Source organism: Lytechinus variegatus, chromosome 9 (assembly GCF_018143015.1).
Source record: "Lytechinus variegatus isolate NC3 chromosome 9, Lvar_3.0, whole genome shotgun sequence".
Lineage (NCBI taxonomy): Eukaryota > Metazoa > Echinodermata > Echinoidea > Temnopleuroida > Toxopneustidae > Lytechinus > Lytechinus variegatus.
In genome coordinates this window covers 18557609-18576169 of record NC_054748.1, presented here as the reverse complement: position 1 = coordinate 18576169, position 18561 = coordinate 18557609, and the positions used below count along the sequence as shown (strand labels likewise).

At 34.8% G+C, this 18561-nt stretch overlaps 1 protein-coding gene across 1 annotated transcript; it reads right to left on the bottom strand.

Annotated features, from left to right (window-relative positions):
* Positions 1 to 217: 217 nt before the first annotated feature.
* LOC121421137 (nitric oxide synthase-interacting protein-like) lies at positions 218 to 15424 on the bottom strand. Its single transcript, XM_041615793.1, has 8 exons — positions 15275 to 15424; positions 11807 to 11912; positions 11161 to 11272; positions 10444 to 10507; positions 9969 to 10144; positions 8363 to 8547; positions 4343 to 4451; positions 218 to 3230 (listed from the first exon to the last, which is right to left on the bottom strand). Exons 1-8 carry the CDS (start codon positions 15342 to 15344, stop codon positions 3159 to 3161), a joined length of 894 nt encoding a protein of 297 aa, XP_041471727.1. The 5' UTR covers positions 15345 to 15424; the 3' UTR covers positions 218 to 3158.
* Between the last annotated feature and the right edge of the window lie 3137 nt (positions 15425 to 18561).

Here is an 18561-nt window from a genome sequence, read left to right as displayed (position 1 = left end):
TTAAAAATTCTTAACTTTCTTGTTGCTTGTCCAATATTGTTCAAACTTTAAGTTATCAACTTGTCTGATTTTTCTTTTCCTTATAAATACAAGTTTTTATTTGGGTTGGATTCCCCTTTAACAATCAAAATCATTACCATCGTCATGATCATCACCATTACCTTCATCATTAACATCATATTCATCATCACCTTTAGAATTTTCTTCTGAAAAGATGTACATTTCATACACATAATTTTATTTACAATTAACTTACAAAATATCAACATTTTATACAGGGTATTCAGTTTGTAAAATTGATTGAAACATTATTTATCATTAATCAAAGATATCTAAATAATGGGACAAAAATTGTAATCAAAATCAAGTTTCTTCAAATAGTTCTTCAAATTGCAGTCTTTGTAAAATATAAAATAAAATGATTGCTCAGTGGTAGTCTACATGTACATCTAATCATGTGACAGCCAACCTTAAACCATTAAGTCAACAATTTTTTTTTAGATTTAGCTATGATAAATAGAGCTGATCTTAAGCTTTTCATATACACTGTATAACTTATCAAAACTACCGTAATCAAATGATAACCAAAAATATTCCCTCCCTTGCCTTGCTGAGATATTTCAAAATAGCCAGGGCTCTATAGGGTTAAGCATTTTTCTTTTAATTCAGATCAAATGACAATCATGATTTTTTAACTCAACCCACCCCACCTTCAAGTAATAAGCAGTTGTCACCTCTCAGTCCCTAAAGTAAACATATTTTCCTTCAGCAAGAAAAATTGATCCACATTGTGCCGCACTCAACCCAGGAGAGGTGAACTGGTAGGATTTATTACTTGAATGCTTTAGCATCAATATGGGGGCTCAGATACATCCAGGGTAATAATGTGATACCAAGTATCAAGCACAGTAGAGCGTATGCATAAAGCAATTGTGCTGTATAAATGGACCTTTCTTGTCTTACAAAGCTTTTGGAATCAAGTTTATGAAAAGGGACACGACTCATTTTGTAAAAAAAAAGGGAATTTTTTTAGGCATATGAATACAAACTTTATCATGTCTCTAAGCACTATACAATAAATGTAGCATAATTACCCTATGTTTAGTAGCAGAACTGCTGTTACACACTGCGGGGGGCCATTTCATAAAGTTGTTCGTAAGTTAAGAGCAGCTTTAAGACCGACTGTGAACCTTTCTTACGCGCAAAACCATCGCCAATGAACATACCATTTACCACAAGAAAGGATCGTTCTTAAAGTCGCTCTTACGAACAGCTTTAAGAAACACCCACCGGGTGTCAAGGAATGAATTCCTCCAAGGTTCCTTTTATCTGACCAGAGTTTAGTGCAGCACAATATGGATACAGGTAAATTTCTTGCCAAAGGAAATCAATGCTTGGAGTAAGATTTGAACGAACAACCCTCTCTTTAGGAGATGAGAGTCCAAACCTCTACACAGGACACCTCCTAATAATATCAATAAATTGCAACGACATTTCACATACCAAGCCGTTTAAATCTGATTTACTAATAAGAGCTTGATTAAAATCAAATTCTGAAAAAACATTTCATCTTAAAATCAATAAAATGAAGGAAAATTAAAAACAATATTATTGGGGGCGCTGTTCTGACCATGACATGTTTATGATTTAAAGCCATGTCTGTCTTGACGCCATCGCACACCTTATGACTGGTTCAAAATTCGATTTTGGAACAAATCGCATTTTGCTCATTTTCTGAAAATGTGAATGATATTGTATCTATTTGAGGTTCAAATTAACTGAAAGAATACTAATATGATAATTTTGGATGATTGCAAGCCTTTATTTTTGGAGTAAAGGCAAACTTAGATTCAAATCTTAGTCAATCGTATGATTGCTATGTCATCATTATGACTACATATTAAATTTGCCTTTATTTAACAAGGATGACAGGATAGTCACAGATTTGAACATATTTATTCGTACAGTGATTTAGAACTTTACATACTAGGATATTAAATGTCTCGACGTTATCATTAAATTATGATTATAATCCTACATCTGGTTGCAGAGCAATTGTAAGGTGTGTGGTGGCCTTGAAAATCCAGACAAGGATGTCAAGTCAAGTCTGGGAGAGGTCGGTGATGAAACAAGAGCCCAGGCGTAGATGTGGATTTTAGACCATGCTCTGACTATGACTACTATACACCTAAGTGATAAGCAGGACTAGGAACCAGAGTATAGAGTCTGGGCTCTGATGCAATTCATGACAGGTCTACAGTTTAAAAACAAGATCTGGTTTAGAATCCAGACAAGTGGCGTAGATTCAGGAGGAAAATCTTGACTTGGATCCAAGGTCAGACCTGGGTGTAAGATCATGGTCTGACAAGGACTCAAAGCATACTGCAGAGTGATGAGCTGGACTAGGAACTGAAGTATAAAGTCTGGGCTATGAGGCCAACATGACAGGTTCATGGTTTAAATTAAGGTCTTCTTTAGAATCCTATTAGTGGATTAGACTCTAGATGACAAGCTGGACAAGGATCCAAGTTTAGATCTAGATAGATCAAGGTCTGAATAGGCATACAGCAGAGAGATGAGCTGGACTAGGAATCAGAGTATAAAGGCTGGACTATGATGCCATCATGACAGGTCCATGGTTTGAATTAAGGTCTTGCTTAAAATCCTATTAGTGGATAGACTCTAAATGACAACCTGGACAAGGATCCAAGTTTAGCTCTGGATAGATCAAGGTCTGAACAGGACTACCACAGAGAGATGAGCAGGACTAGGAACTGAAGTATAAAGTCTGGACTATGAGGCCATCATGACAGGTCCATGGTTTAAATTAAGGTCCTGCTTAAAATCCTATTAGTGGATAGACTCTAAATGACAACCTGGACAAGGATCCAATTTTAGCTCTGGATAGATCAAGGTCTGAACAGGACTACCACAGAGAGATGAGCAGGACTAGGAACTGAAGTATAAAGTCTGGACTATGAGGCCATCATGACAGGTCCATGGTTTAAATTAAGGTCCTGCTTAGAATCCGATTAGTGGATTTTCCTCTAGATGACAAGCTGGACAAGGATCCAAGTTTAAATCTGGATAGATAAAGGTCTGAACAGGACTACCGCAGAGAGATAAGTAGGACTAGGAATTGGAGTATAGAGTCTGGACTATGAGGCCATCATGACAGGCCTAGCCTTCTCTGCTGCCTTGGCCCCAGTGCTGGCATAACCTGTTCCTCCCTGGTAAAAATAAGAAAAAAAAAAAAAAAATATGGTTAAAATGGGACTACACACAAAATATGGCATTCATATCACATCTTATAAAGATACTTCCATGTAAAAGGGCATTGCCATATCTTAAGTCTCTTAGCACCATCTGCATAAGACTAGCAGCCATTCGAATCTTCCCTGGTGTGAAACTTGAGTGGCAAAATTTTGCCCCCAATTATGAGGCGATTGCATAGGCATAAACACATACGAGTCATACACGCAGAAAGAAATAGAGAGGCAGAAACTAAATGGGCACGATAAACTGGTGGATGTTCGAACAGGATCATCAGTCAAATTTCCCCCTCAAGAGAGTAAGAATACATAACCATTATAGGCAGGTATAAAAAAAGACTGTACATGTAATATCAAAAGTTTCAGTGATTGATCTAACTTCATTGGATGATTCAGGATTACGGTATGTTTCGAGCACATTCTTCAGGCTATCTATCTTTCTATGAGGAAATGGCACCCTTTTTTATTTCAAAAGAATCATATCATGTCAATTTGAGATATCCATGTACAATTTGATAAAAATCTACTGTTAAAAAGGCCTAATGAGCACATTAAAGATTTGATTTTTGGAACTACAAAGAAATGACTTGATTGCTTTATTACAAGATGCTTTAGCATTGTCACTCTACAGGAGGGTGTTTCAAAAAGCTGTTTCAAAAGTTGAGAGCGGCTTTATGACTGGTGATCCTTTCTTAGGCGATAAATCAACATCAATGGAAATGTTGTGTATATCATTTACCACAAGAAAGGATCACCAGTCGTTTGTAAATTGCTTGGAACTTATATGAACAGCTTTGTGAATCATCCCGTCTTATACAGAGTTATGATTGATCTGATCAACCTAAACTATATGGAAATCCAGCAATGTCATAATTTTTTCTCCAGGAAATTTTAACAATGTCCTTTGTCAGGAAAGAAAAGTATCCTGAATTTTAAACAAAGCGATAAATGTATGGGTTTACATTATATCTAGAAAATATGTTGCTGGCTTTCCATAGTTGTGATTTATTGGATCAATTGTAACTCTATGTAAGACGGGGCCCAGATCAGTGAGCTACAATAAGAATTACCCTTTTGAATTCAATGATGTCTGTTTCTTCAAGCTTGTCTTCGGTAAAAGGATCAATCATGTCTTTCTTGATGAGCTTCTTGATGCATTCCATTGTGACTACCTTACCACTGTAAATTAAAACATAGTGAGGAGAAACAAGATCACTTTTGTAAATAATCAAGAGATTTCCTCATTACCACCAAGAAAATGAAAAACAAAGAGAGGAGAATGACATACTTTTGTAATTTGTAAACAAGAGATGATGTGATGATCATTATGGCAATCATACAACAACCAGATCAAAACAATGAGAAAATATACCCAAAAAGCAGAATAAGGAAGAACTAGCACATCAATGATGTGGAGCTCATCCGGTATCTCGCAACACAATTTTAATTTCAGCCCAGTTGACACTGTAGTGAATTATATTGGTGACATAAATTAAGGATATAGAATTGAAATTGATGAAGACATGACATAGAAGCATTTTTTGTGATCTATGAATAAATTTCATATGAATTGAGTATTAATTATTATCTAGTCAAAGTTTCTTAACTCTGTGTAGAACCTTGGTGAACCTAATGTAGCTCTCAGATGGAACAAAATAACCAAAATCAATCAACAAATAAGTAAGCAATTTTTGTGAGTTTTGAAAATATATGAATAGCAGATTCAATGAGTTTCAAAATTCTATGTTTAAATTTTGTATCTCCACCTCGAGCTATCATATAAAGCAAACAAAACTGAAATTGATCAACAAATGAAGAAGAAAAAACATTTTTTGTGATTATGAATAAATTTTGCATGAATTAGAATAAACAATTTTCCAGACAAAATTTCACAATTTTGTGTACAAGTTTGGAGAACCTCATGCAGCTCTACCAGATGGAAGAAAAAAAATCAAAATCTGTCAACAAATAAAAAAAAAGATGAATTTTCTGTGATTCATGAATACATTTCGCATAAATGAGCATTAATAATTTTCTACTGAAAATTTTCAAAATTCTGTGTAGAAGTTTGTTGGGCCTCATGAAGTTCTACCGGATAGAAGAAAAAAAATCAAAATCGGTCAACAAATAAAAAAGAAGAAGCATTTTATGTGAATTTTAAAAAATATGCATAAATTAATTTCGCATAAAAATTATGTGTAGAAGATTGGTGAACCTCATGAAGCTCTACCAGATGGAAACAAAAAATTCAAAATCGGTCAACAAATAAAGAAGAAGCATTTTATGTGAATTTAAAAAATATGCATAAATTAGCATAACAAGTGGAATGCCTCTGGCCGTCTCACCTGCATCACGCGGTTTATGTAGCAGCAGCGCTGACTTTGAATACTACTCTAACTCGCACAAGATGTTCAGTGATACATGGTTACTCTTATGTCCACTTTTTATGAACTAGACCAATAAACTTACAGAGATATGATGGTTATTCAACAAAAAACCCCAACATGGCCAAAGTTCATTGACCTTACATGACCTTTGACCTTGATCATGTGACCTGAAACTCAAACAGGATGTTCAGTGATACTTGATTACTCTTATGTACAAGTTTCATGAATCAGATCCATAAACTTTCAAAGTTATGATGGTAATTCAACAGATACACCCAATTCGGCCAAAGTTCATTGACCTTTGACCTTGGTCATGTGACCTGAAACGTGCACAGGATGTTCAGTGATACTTGATTACTCTAATGTCCAAGTGTAATGAACTAGACCAATAAACTTTCAAAGTTATGATGGTAATTCAACAGATACCCCCGATTCGGCCAAAGTTCATTGACCCTAAATGACCTTTGACCTTAATCAAGAGACCTGAAACTTGCACAACTCACCTGCATCACGCGGTTAAATGTAGCAGCAGTGCTGACTTTGAATACTACTCTAACTCGCACAAGATGTTCAGTGATACATGGTTACTCTGATGTCCACTTTTTATGAACTAGACCAATAAACTTACAGAGATATGATGGTTATTCAAAAAAAAACCCAACATGGCCAAAGTTCATTGACCTTACATGACCTTTGACCTTGATCATGTGACCTGAAACTCGAACAGGATGTTCAGTGATGCTTGATTACTATTATGTCCAAGTTTCATGAATCAGATCCATAAACTTTCAAAGTTATGATGGGAATTCAACAGATATCCCCAATTCGGCCAAAGTTCATTGACCCTAAATGACCTTTGACCTTGGTCATGTGACGTGAAACTCATGCAGGATGTTCAGTGATACTTGATTAACCTTATGTCCAAGTTTCATGAACTAGGTCCATATATTTTCTAAGTTATGATGACATTTCAAAAACTTAACCTCAGGTTAAGATTTCGATGTTGATTCCTCCAACATGGTCTAAGTTCATTGACCCTAAATGACCTTTGACCTTGGTCATGTGACATGAAACTCTAATAGGATGTTCAGTAATACTTGATTAACTTTATGGCCAAGTTTCATGAACTAGGTCCATATACTTTCTAAGTTATGATGTCATTTCAAAAACTTAACCTCAGGTTAAGATTTGATGTTGATGCCGCCGCCGCCGCCGTCGGAAAAGCGGCGCCTATAGTCTCACTTTGCTTCGCAGGTGAGACAAAAATTGTTCTGGTCAAAATTTCAAAATTCTGTGTAGAAGATTGGTGAACCTCATGAAGCTCTACCAGATGGAAGCAAAAAATTCAAAATCGGTCAACAAATAAAGAAGAAGCCTTTTATGTGAATTTTTAAAAAATGCATAAATTTCGCATAAATTAGCATAAAAATTGTTCTGGTCAAAATTTCAAAATTCTGTGTAGAAGATTGGTGAACCTTATGAAGCTCTACCAGATGGAAGCAAAAAAATCAAAATCGGTCAACAAATAAAGAATAGCATTTTTTGTAAATTTTGAAAAATGCGCATAAATTAGCATATTTAATGCATTTCAAAATTCTGTGTAGAAGTTTTGAATGCCCCACCTAGTGCTATCATATAAAGCAAACAGAATTGAAATCGGACTTGAAATGGTGAAGTAGTAGCATTTTGAAATTGTGGACGGACGACAGACGACGGACGCCACGTCACGGCATAAGCTCATCTTGCCCTTCGGGCCGGATGAGCTAAAAAGAGAGGAAAAAGATGAGAAATCGCAAGAGGAAGAAGAAGAGGAGAATATCGAAGAAGAGAAGAAAATAAAAGAACAAAAACAAATTTCTTGATACATTACATTGTGATTACCTTAACACTGGAATGAAAAAACAAAAAGAGAGGAGAAAAAGATCATACACTATTGTTAACGAGAGATGTACTGAAAACAGCAATCATACAGCAAGTTGATTTAAAAGAAGAAAAAAAATGATCAAAAAGAAGAATAAGGAAGAGAGGAAGACAAAGAAGAAGAGAAATGGCAAGAGGAGGAAAAAGAACAATAAAAAAGGAGGAAGAATAGTAGAAGATTGAGGAAGAGAAAGAGGAAGGAGAAGAACAAGTTTCTTGATACATTCCATTGTGACTACCTTACCACTGAGATAATAAAACAAAGAGAGGAGAAATAAGATAATTCACTTTTGTAAATAAACAAGAGATGTACTGAAAACAGCAATTGATATAAAAGAAGAAATGAAAATTAATCAAAAAGAAGAATAAGGAAGAGAGAAAGACAAAGAAGAAAAGAAATGGCAAGAGGAGGGAAAAGAACAATAACAAAAGGAGATTGATGAAGCAAAAGAGGAAGAAGAAGAAAAAGAACAAATTTCTTGATACATTCCATTGTGACTACCTTACCACTGAGATAATAAAAACAAAGGGAGGAGAAAAATTCTACTTTTGCAAATATACAAGAAATTATGTTCTAATTATAGCAATTATTCATCAGACAGATGTGAAGATGCAACAAATTCAGAAATAAATAATTAGGGGAGTGGGGAAAGAAGATGAATAAAAAAAATTGGAAAAGGAGATAAGAGAGGAAAGAAGTATAAGGAGAAGATCAGAACAAGATAAAAAAGAAAAATCAGTAAACATATGAGAAAATGAAAGAGGAGGGGATGAAAGATGTACCTTGGTTTAAGAACAGCACACGGCGTTGAGTTTGAGAGAACATCATGGGTGACTGCACACTTAAATCTCTCTCTCTTAGCAACGAGTGGTGTCTTGTCCTTCTCGTCTACTAGTGTGAAGTTGACAGGAATGAGTGATTTCAGAGAAAGAGGATTCTTGCTCATCGGACAGTAGATTGTCTTGTCCTGCAAAAAGAATGTTACAGAAATATATATCTATTTCATTATTTAAGATTGATCAACAGAACAAGCTGAAGGGGTAAATTTACAAACAATCTGTAAACAATTTACAAACAATTTGTTGAGGACGGTGTAGATTTCCGAGCTGGACTGCTATGAAGATACCTAACTAACGAGAAGGATGAAGGACTTAAACTGGAGGCACGATTGCTGGGATCATCAGCATTCTTCCAGAATCTCGGGCAAAGGTAAAGTAATATACATCATAACTTAATTTTGTGTCTAAGATGAATGAGAGAAGGAAGAAAGAAAAAAAGGAAGTATAAATATAATAATAATAGTCAGTTCTTGTATAGTGCATAACACATTATGAATAACGTCTCTATGGGCTTCCAAAGGACTTGGATATTATTACCCTGGCTGTAGCTCAAGCAGCTTTCACGTGCTTGGCATTATAAAGCATTATAAAAAATAAAGCACAATAATGAATAATATAACTACAGCAAAAACCATACAAGGATTAAGTGCTATTTTAAGTTTTGATCCATCAATCCAAGACATGATCATATCTAAATACTAAATCTAACATCAAAACAAATACTGGGAAGCATTACATGAAAAATTTTTGTCAGTGATTTTCACTCAATTACTTGCTTTCAGCCAATCAGATGCAAGGATTTACAATAGCTTATAACAATAGTCCTTATAAATAAATGAATATCTGGGTCCTGTCTTACATTGATCATGTCACAACTGGGCGTTACGGCACATGTGCCTGTAATCCAAGCTACGTGGGGAAGTTACAAATTGATGCAGAGGTTCGAGGTTCGACCCCTGGTCACGTCTTTCGGATGGTGACGTTGAAGGTCGGTCCCAGTCGTAAATAATCATATCTGATTGATACACGTCTGACAAAACTCAAATACACACACACCTGTCTTACAAAGAGTTACGATTGATCCAATCAAACGTAACTCTATGGAAATCCATCAATGGTATAATTTTTTCTACAGGATAGTTGCACAATGTCCTTTGTAAACAAAGAGAAGCACAGTGAATTTGCAAGAAAAAAAACAGTAAATGCATGAATATGCATCACAGTTAGAAAATATTTTGAACATGAATAATAGATGTTGACGTTGCTGGCTTTCCATAGTTGTGATTGATCGGATCAATTGCAACTCTTGTAAGACAGGGCCCTGTTTCATTAAATCCTTCCTGGGTCTCATGTAATATATACTTTGATGTTAGAGCACCAAAAGAACACAGAATTTGCATTATAGAAAAACATGAAACTGAGCCACGTTACATAAAGCTTAGCAATTGATTGTGGGGTTGATTTCTACAATGCAATCAATGGTAAAAATCTGCCCGACAATCAATCACAAAGTTTAATGGAACAGGGTCTTCGTGATTTTTTTACTCACAGGTTTTTTGACGAGGGTTGGTTTTGCATCCGGAGTGTGTTCAGGGATCCAGAAGCTCGGCAATTCTTTATTTCTGCCATCGATCATGTTAGAAACCGACTTGGTACCGTTCGATGTCGAAGCCTCGCCCATCCTTGCTCGCTTCGCAGAAGAGGCTCCACCAATGATACTGCTCTCTGTGTAATAAAGAAGAAATCTTTGTAATTTTTTTTTATTGTTATAAAAGACGAATCCAGGCCATGTCTTACAATGAGTTTTAATTGATCCAACCATTCTCAAGACATATTCAGCTAATCTCACCTGGTTTACAGTCCTTTTCAGGACTTCACTCACTTTCGAGAAAAGAATACCTCTAATTTCCTCTTTACATCCTTTCTCATCTTTCCATTTCAATTTTTCTGCCCTTTCCCTTCTTCATATTACACATGGTGAACTGTAAATCTTCTTGATGTTAGTCCTTTATATGTTAACTTACCTGATTCAACAAAGTCTTGGACTCTCTTCAATTGTTGTGATTTCTTTCCATCTTCATCCAGTTTCTAAGTGAAAGGTGTTGGAATAAGAGGATAAATTATACATACAGTTGAGAAGATATCAACACAATTAAATTTGTATTGAGGTGATCAAATGAAGGTTAACAAAATATAGATCAATACTCGAGAAAAAAATAAAATGAAATTGGATTAGATAAAGCTATTAATATTGAGTGTTTCTGTTGTAATCACATGAAAATAACACAGTCCTTATATTTCATTAATTTTCTATCGTTGAAATACTTTAATTTTTCTCTGCAAATTTCAAAATTAGATCCCTGATTTTGCTAGCTTTAAACCTCACTTTAATGAGTTTCAATAATATGGAATACGGAATCACTAAAAAGAAAGGTTTGCTTTCTGCACATTTTTGTAAATGGACTTAAGACTTTTTTAGTATTTTCCGTCGATACTCTTCATGTACTGTAAATATATTCATTAGTATGTATGCTCATGATTTTCTTGATATATTTGTTATTATATGCACTGATAATGTCATATTTCAAGAATAATAATTTATAAAATTTACATTTTTGTTATCATGAATGGTTGTAATTCTCTTGATATATATTCAATTACTTTCACTGATTATGTTTTTATACTTCTATTAAATAATTATTTTTTCCAAATTATCGATCAAACTCTGCAGAATTGCTCACCTCTTGTTTCTTGATTTGTTTCTCATATTCACTCATCTGAAGTTTGATTTCTTTTTTCTTCAAGAGAATATACTCCAAGATGGCTTCCTTGTCATACAAGTAGCCATCTTTCCTGGAAATTGAAAATATGAAAATATGAGCTTGTTTCATAAAGGACTTTTAATCATCGTAACTTTTCCATCATTGTAACAATGTAACTACCATGGAAACCTTGATTTTCATTGAATGTTGAGCCATGTTACCACATGTGGTATTTACCATCAAGGCAAAGTTGCAAATGTTCTTAGTCTTGTATGAAACTAACTCTGAAGACTACACTAACAAAGCAAAGCTCTAACCGACTTTTAACAATATGCACTAATTTTTTTCTAATGAGAATGGACTCTTATCAAACTGATGCAATTTTCCTCAACAAAGTGTAAGTAAGAGAGTGAAAAAAAGTCCCTGGTTGTTTAAGAAAAAATGTAACTAAAATACAGCAAAAAGAATCCAATTCATCACAGATATCAAATGCGAGATGAAATTGGGTAAAGTGACATTGTTTTAGAGAGAGAATTGACTTTTTAACCTTTATTTGAATAAAAAACAAAGGGAAGTACAATGAAATAAAGTGCAAGCATTAATAAAGTACATTTTTTTTCCTTACGTAATGACAGGGTTCTTGCACGGTTGTAAGGTAAGACAACAGCAATCAAAATCTTTCTCGGAGTCTTTCCCAAGACGAGCTTTATTGGTGCCATAACCCGATGCAGCTATATTTGGAAGAAGGAAATAAAGTGCTCTATAAGTTGAGTTTAAAAATAAGTTAAAACCAAGTATTCCTTTCTTAAAAAGAAAAAATGCAAGCGAATTAAAGGGGAATCCAACCCAAATAAAAACTTGTTTTCATAAGAAAAAGAAAAATCAGACAGGTTGATAGGTGAAAGTTTGAAAAATATTGGACAAACAACAAGAAAGTTATGAATTTTTAAAAGTTGTAAATATTGGTAATCACTATATAAAAGTATATTCATGGAGACTTCAAATTGGCCGCATATGGGATGGCATAGTGACTTAAGGCAAGGACTACTCTTCCATGTACTCCAATACATATTATGGCTAAAATGTCATTTTTCCCAAAAGTTTTATTTCAAATTATATTTTTCGTTCATGAGGACATAAAACAATATACTACCTGGATTATATTTAGATTACTGCCCCAGGGAAATTGGTACTTAGGAGAAAACAACAAATCTCTGATAATAAAGTACATGGCCTATGGGAAAGTTGTCCTTGCCCCTTGTCATAATTTACTTACCCTGTTGCCAATTTGAAATCTACATACTATTAGTGATCTCAATTTTAAAGCAGCTATAACTTTCTTATTGCTTGTCCGATTTCTTTCAAACTTTCACTATTCTGTTTATTCTCCTTCCCAACACAACATTTTGTGGCCAAGGCTGGATTCCCCTTGAAAAAGCAAGTACTCTTATCATAATAGTTAAAGAAAACCAAAACCTAAGAAGAGAAGCAAACTTATTGGAAAGAGTAAAATGAGAGGAACAATTTAAAACAAGTTTCATGAAAATCGGACATAGAATAAGCAAGTTATAAGTTTGAAAAGTCTTGTTGTACTTTCTTTAGGGATCTTGAATTGGCAATCATGCTTCAAAATGGCTAATTTTGTGGACAACTCTCCATTTGTTTTGTACACAAATATTCAGATTTTCTTTGTTATCTTTCAAATTGCATCTTGCCTCCTTCTGAGCACAACATATGTCATGGGAAAATATAATTCACACCACATATGTCAAGGTCAGGAGATAATGTGAAATATCTCAAATAATGGGGAAAATCTGAAAATATGTGTACAAAACAATTGGAGAGTTGTCCACAAAATCAGCCATTTTAAAGCATGTTTGCCAATTTGAGGATCCCATAGAAAGTACAAGACTTTTTAAGCGTCCATAACATCGCTTATTTCACAACCGATTTTGATGAAACTTGTTTTAAATTGTTCCTCTTATTTTACTCTTTCCAATAAGATTGCTTCTCATCTTGGGTTTTGATTTCCTTTAAAAAGCAAATGTACTCATTACTTAAAAGATTTAAAAACACATCCTCTTAACACTTAAAAGGCAATTATTCATAATTAAGAGTTAAAGAGCAAGTATGCTTAACTTGAAGAGTTAAGCAAATACTCTTTAGCTTAACATAAAGCCTTAAAAGGCAAACAAATATGAAGAGAAACAGAAGCAGTGCAACGGGACAAAACATTTCTCATAGGTTTTTAATACCAGGCACAAGATGCCAGCATTTGGGAAGTTTGCAATACATGTATCTTTGTAATTTGCTATGACAGACAAGTTAACTCACATCAATTTAAAGGGAAGGTACTGACTGAAAATATTTATATCTGAATAAATAGAGTAAAATTCACAAAGCAAAATGCTGAAAATTTCATCAAAATCAGATAATAATTAGCAAAGCTATTGAATTCAAAAGTTTATCCATATTTTTTTTAAATGGATATATGCACATCATCATGAATATTCATTAGGGGGCGATGATGTCATATCACCACTTTCCTTTTTCTTCTGTTATTATATGAAATCAGAATTGTTTCATTTTTTCATACATGTTTAAATGATGTGTCTCCATTATGGTGTTGTTGTTCGTAGTGGGTTGTTTCCACACCCAAATGATCTCCTTGGTATACTCTCAGTGTGTCTGCGACAAGGTTGATGAGCTGATACAATGTAGGTACTATTTGTTTAGATATTAGGATGGGGGTCGGGTGTCCGCACACTTTATATTTTTGAATCCTTATTTTTTTTGTCTTTGGATTACACTAAAAATACGAATTTAATAGTTGTAATCATCTTCTATTTTGCTCTCTATAATATTTCCTGACATTTTGTACTAAAAATTGATAAAACTTCCCTTGTAAATTTTTCCAAATGACTTTCTAAAATTGATCGTCCGGACACACAACAACTGGGTATACTAGTGCTAGAAGTTGACATTGGTGCTTTTGATGAAGCGAGCCAAAAAAAATTGTGGCATGTGGGTGAAATAAGTTGAGGCAATAAATAACTAATGCACTTAATCAGTTGTTCATCCAATTATTATAGTTTTAGGTAGAAATTTTTTTAGTAAACCTAATTTCATAATGAAATACAAAAGATTAAGTGGGGATATGACATCATCAGCTCCCGTAATTAATATTAATAATAATAACAAAATTCAAACAAGAACAAACAGAAAAAAATGAACAGTTCTGTTTGGATTTTAGTTAAGGGATGAATTTCACAAAGAATTTTGTCATTCCCTCATTCATTCTCCCACTCGACTCAGCAAATGTATCAGAAGCAGAGTCGAGTCAGATGCAAACTGCAAAGCCAAACTTAGTTAAAGCGCCGTGGTGTAGCGGTTCTGACTCTCGCCTTGTAATCAGAGGGTCGTGTGTTCGAATCCCACCATGGCCTAGCGCCCTTTGGCAAGGCGCCAATCCACACTTTGCCACTCCCACCCAGGTGCTAATTGGGTACCGGCGGTAGGAAACAACCATCATTGTGGTTGGTTTAAAAGTTTGCGCCTAACAGGCGCGGGCTGCTTGGAATGCTATGAATCCAGTGACCGGGTAATAATAATTGTGAAGCGCTTTGAACAGTCGTAGATTGATAAAGCGCTATATAAATGCCAATCATTAAAGGTTCCTAGATTCTAGCGTTAGCAGCTTCTAACAAAACTCAAAATGTCAGAGGAAATCACTGCAATATCCGAGTGCAATTTGCTGCATATTTTATTCATGAAAATCATGAAAATGCTCTCCACACACAGCTGACTCCACTTCAGTTCAAGTTTTATCTATTTCAGTGTGACATTCAATAGATAATCTTCTTCTTCGTCTCATCTGTCACTGACCATTATGAAAATTGTCAATTAGAATTAGATCTAATAGGCCTAGTCTTAACGATAAAACGTTAGTTCAGAATGATGCGAGGACAAATACCGCCCGGTACACAGAAATGAACGAGTGGGACAACACCATTTCTCATGCAAAAACACAGAGTCAAGACAATCAATCAAACACAGATTTTACATATCAAAATGATTTGATTTATATGCTCACCAGCGTCCTTTTGTCTTTCATGATATGTATAAACAGTTCCTGCTGTGCAATTTCTCTGATGTCGTGTCATTTTGTTTCAATTGTGTTCCTTCTGGGGCTTAAATCGGACCCTCAGGGAGTGAGTTGGGCAACTATAATAAAGAAAGTTCATTGACCTTAGTTATATACGCAGTTGTTGTGTGTCCGGACGATCAATTTAGAAAGTCATTAACAAGCAAAGTTTCATCAATGTTTAGTACAAAATGTTAGAAAATATTATAGAGAACAAAATAAAAGATGATTGCAACTATTGAATTCCTATTTTTAGTGTAATCAAACCAACCGCGTAGCCAGGATTTCATTTTGGAGGGGGCGGTAAATGCACGCGAAGCGTGCCAACACTTACAGAGCGCGCAACGCGCGCTCCCTAGGGGGTGGGTGCAGGGAGGGGGAGTTTCCCCCTCCCGCGCGAAGCGCGAAGCTTTTAGTGTTTCATAAATTAAAATGAAAAGGAGCCGTTTCTCTTGTCTCTAGTACCTCCAATTCGGTTGACTATATTGCGATTTTGAACCTTGTTTTCAAAAGTGATTGTGAACAAACAAAAGAGGTATACAATGGAGGAAATTAAAATGATAATAACTCCGCGCGAAGCGCGGAAGCTAAAGTGTTTTATCAATTTTTCTTGCCATAAAAAGGGTCCCGAGAAAAGGGTATTCTCAAAGATATATTGAAACTTTCTTTGGAAAGATCAGATTTGATTACAAACAATTTAGCATCAGTGCATATTTTTAACTCGCAAAACAGAGGAGAAGATTGGTAGAGGAAGATATTCCTCCCCGCGCAGAGCAATGAAACTCTGAAATTTCAAAGGGCGGACGTTTCATCAAATGTAGATATCTGTAATACCCAATCGTCTCTAATTTAATTGATTTTCTAAGATTATTGAACTTCATTACAAAGAAAATAGTGCGCATAAAGTTGAAACTTCTTGAAACTATCTATCTATATAATAAACTTTATTATATAGATAGATAGTTTCAAGATAAAGTTGAAACTTCTTGAAACTATCTATCTATATAATAAACTTTATTATATAGATAGATAGTTTCAAGAAGTTTCAACTTTATGCGCACTATTTTCTTTTAAGGATGATTAATTTTTTTGACTCATCCTGAAGCACTTCATTTTGAATATAAAGAAACTTAAGTGTCATTCAAAATTTCAAACTGAGGGCGCAGGACAGGAGATGAATGTATACAGGGAAATGACATGAAGTTTAATACAATTTGATTAAAAAAAATTGTACTTTTTTATTTAATACGACACGAATTCCATACCTTCCTCTTTTAAAATTAGGAACCTGTTTGCCCCCAAATTATGGTTGTTTATAGTAATGAGCTGAAAAGCGGGAGAAGCTGACTTTATGGAGGTGACGGCAGAAACTGATATAAAGATTTTACCCGCTCGGAGCCGACCAGACCAGAAGTTGCGCGATCAATTGAAAAAAAAGGTAACTTCATATATTTACTTCGGAATAACCTTACTCAAATTCATGCCCTAATGTATACAATTTTAACTTTAACTGGCAAGAAGCACATAGCTGAGGTGGAAAAACAGGGTTAGAGAAAAGGTGGGGAAACAATGGAGAACTTCAATATTGTCATTTGACCGCGCGCAGCGCGGAAGCAAAATTCATATATGAATTTAGAGCAAGAAGAGTGAAGGAGTTTCTCTTTTGAGAAAAAAATAAAGAATAAAAAGAAAAAAACACAAAGCTAGATTTCTTCCCTTTCCTCCCTTCCCTTTTCCTTTTCTCCTCTCTTTTTTCCCTTCTTTTTTTTTCTTTTTGAGGACGTTTTGGGGGGGCGACCGCCCCCACCGCCCCCCCCTGGCTACGCGCCTGAATCAAACTTATCAAAGACAAAAAAAGAAGGCTTCAAAAATATAAAGTGTCCGGACACCCGACCCCCCCCCCCCATCCTACATTAATTTAGCTTTCTTCAGAATTTTTAGGGTCGGTACCGCTAAGATTGGGGTCGAGGCGAGGGGCGAATACTTAAAATTTATAAAAATAAACTAAAATAATAATCATAACAATCCTAGTAATAATAATTATGATGATGATGATGATGTGTGATGATGATGATGATGATGATGATGATGAAAGTGATGATAGTGATGATGATGATGATGATGATGATGATGATGATGATGAAAGTGATGATGATGATGATGATGATGATGATGATGAAAGTGATGATAGTGAGGATAGTGATGATGATGATGATGATGATGATTCCTCCAGAAACGACCTTAACCTACTTGTCTTAAATTTCTTGCATAAGATTCACCTCTCTCGGTCTTCCTTACTCTCACGTCAAAATATGTAACGCTACCATTAATGCAGTATCAAACTGCGGATCTCCGATACAGCGGAGGAAGGATACAGAAGAAGAAGAAGAAGAAGATGATGATGATGATGATGATGATCATTGATGATGATGATCATCATGATGTGATGATGATGTGTTTTTGCATTGTGTGATGATGTGTGGAAGTGTGTGTGTGTGTGTGTGTATGTTTGTTTATTTATATAACTTTTTTACCATTCATGTTATATTTATATTTGTAGGGCCAAGTCTTTATAGATAAGCAGTCTTGCTTCTTAGGGGTCGTGACCATCAAGTAACTTGTAACCTCTTATATTTTGAATTAGTTTGTTTGTATCATGTTATTTTTGTAAATATTTTGAGTCTTTTTAATGGTCAATAAATTGAAATTGAATGATGATGATGATGATGATAATGAATATTAACAATATAAATCATAGTAATAGTAATACTACTAACAATAATGATAATAATAATAATAACTAATAATAATCATGATAATAATTAATAATAATAATAATTAATAAGGCTTCAGCCCCCCCCCCACTCTTTTCCAAAACCACGTACAAAAACATAAATATGACCATATTATTGTGATTTTTGCATGGTCAGTCCCCCGCCCCAACTTTGATAACTGCTGGAATTACTGTTCCGCGGCCCCTGCATATGCAAGTGATCGAGGATTTTTTTTTTTTTTTTTTTTTGCTCGTCAAATTTTTCCTGAGATATAGTTACGTCACCATTAATTGCGAAAAAAAATTGGGGGAGGCTTTCAATTTTTCTGTACAAAAATCCCCCTTCCTGGAAAATTCTGGATCCTCCCCTGTTGGAGAGAGATAAATATAGTGCTTGAATGTTTCCTTTTGTAAAAGTATAAAGTTTGTGATTCTAAAAGGAGCTGCATGAATTGGCATGATT

Bases quoted from the DNA above. Each gene is read 5' to 3' on its own strand.
- LOC121421137 (XM_041615793.1), bottom strand. From the start codon at position 15,344: ATGACACGACATCAGAGAAATTGCACAGCAGGAACTGTTTATACATAT. The intron at 4,452-8,362 runs GTACATCTTTCA...TTTAATTTACAG, and splicing joins TGTGCTGTTCTTAAACCAAG to TGGTAAGGTAGTCACAATGG. The intron at 3,231-4,342 runs GTAATTCTTATT...TATTTTTACCAG, and splicing joins ACATCATTGAATTCAAAAGG to GGAGGAACAGGTTATGCCAG.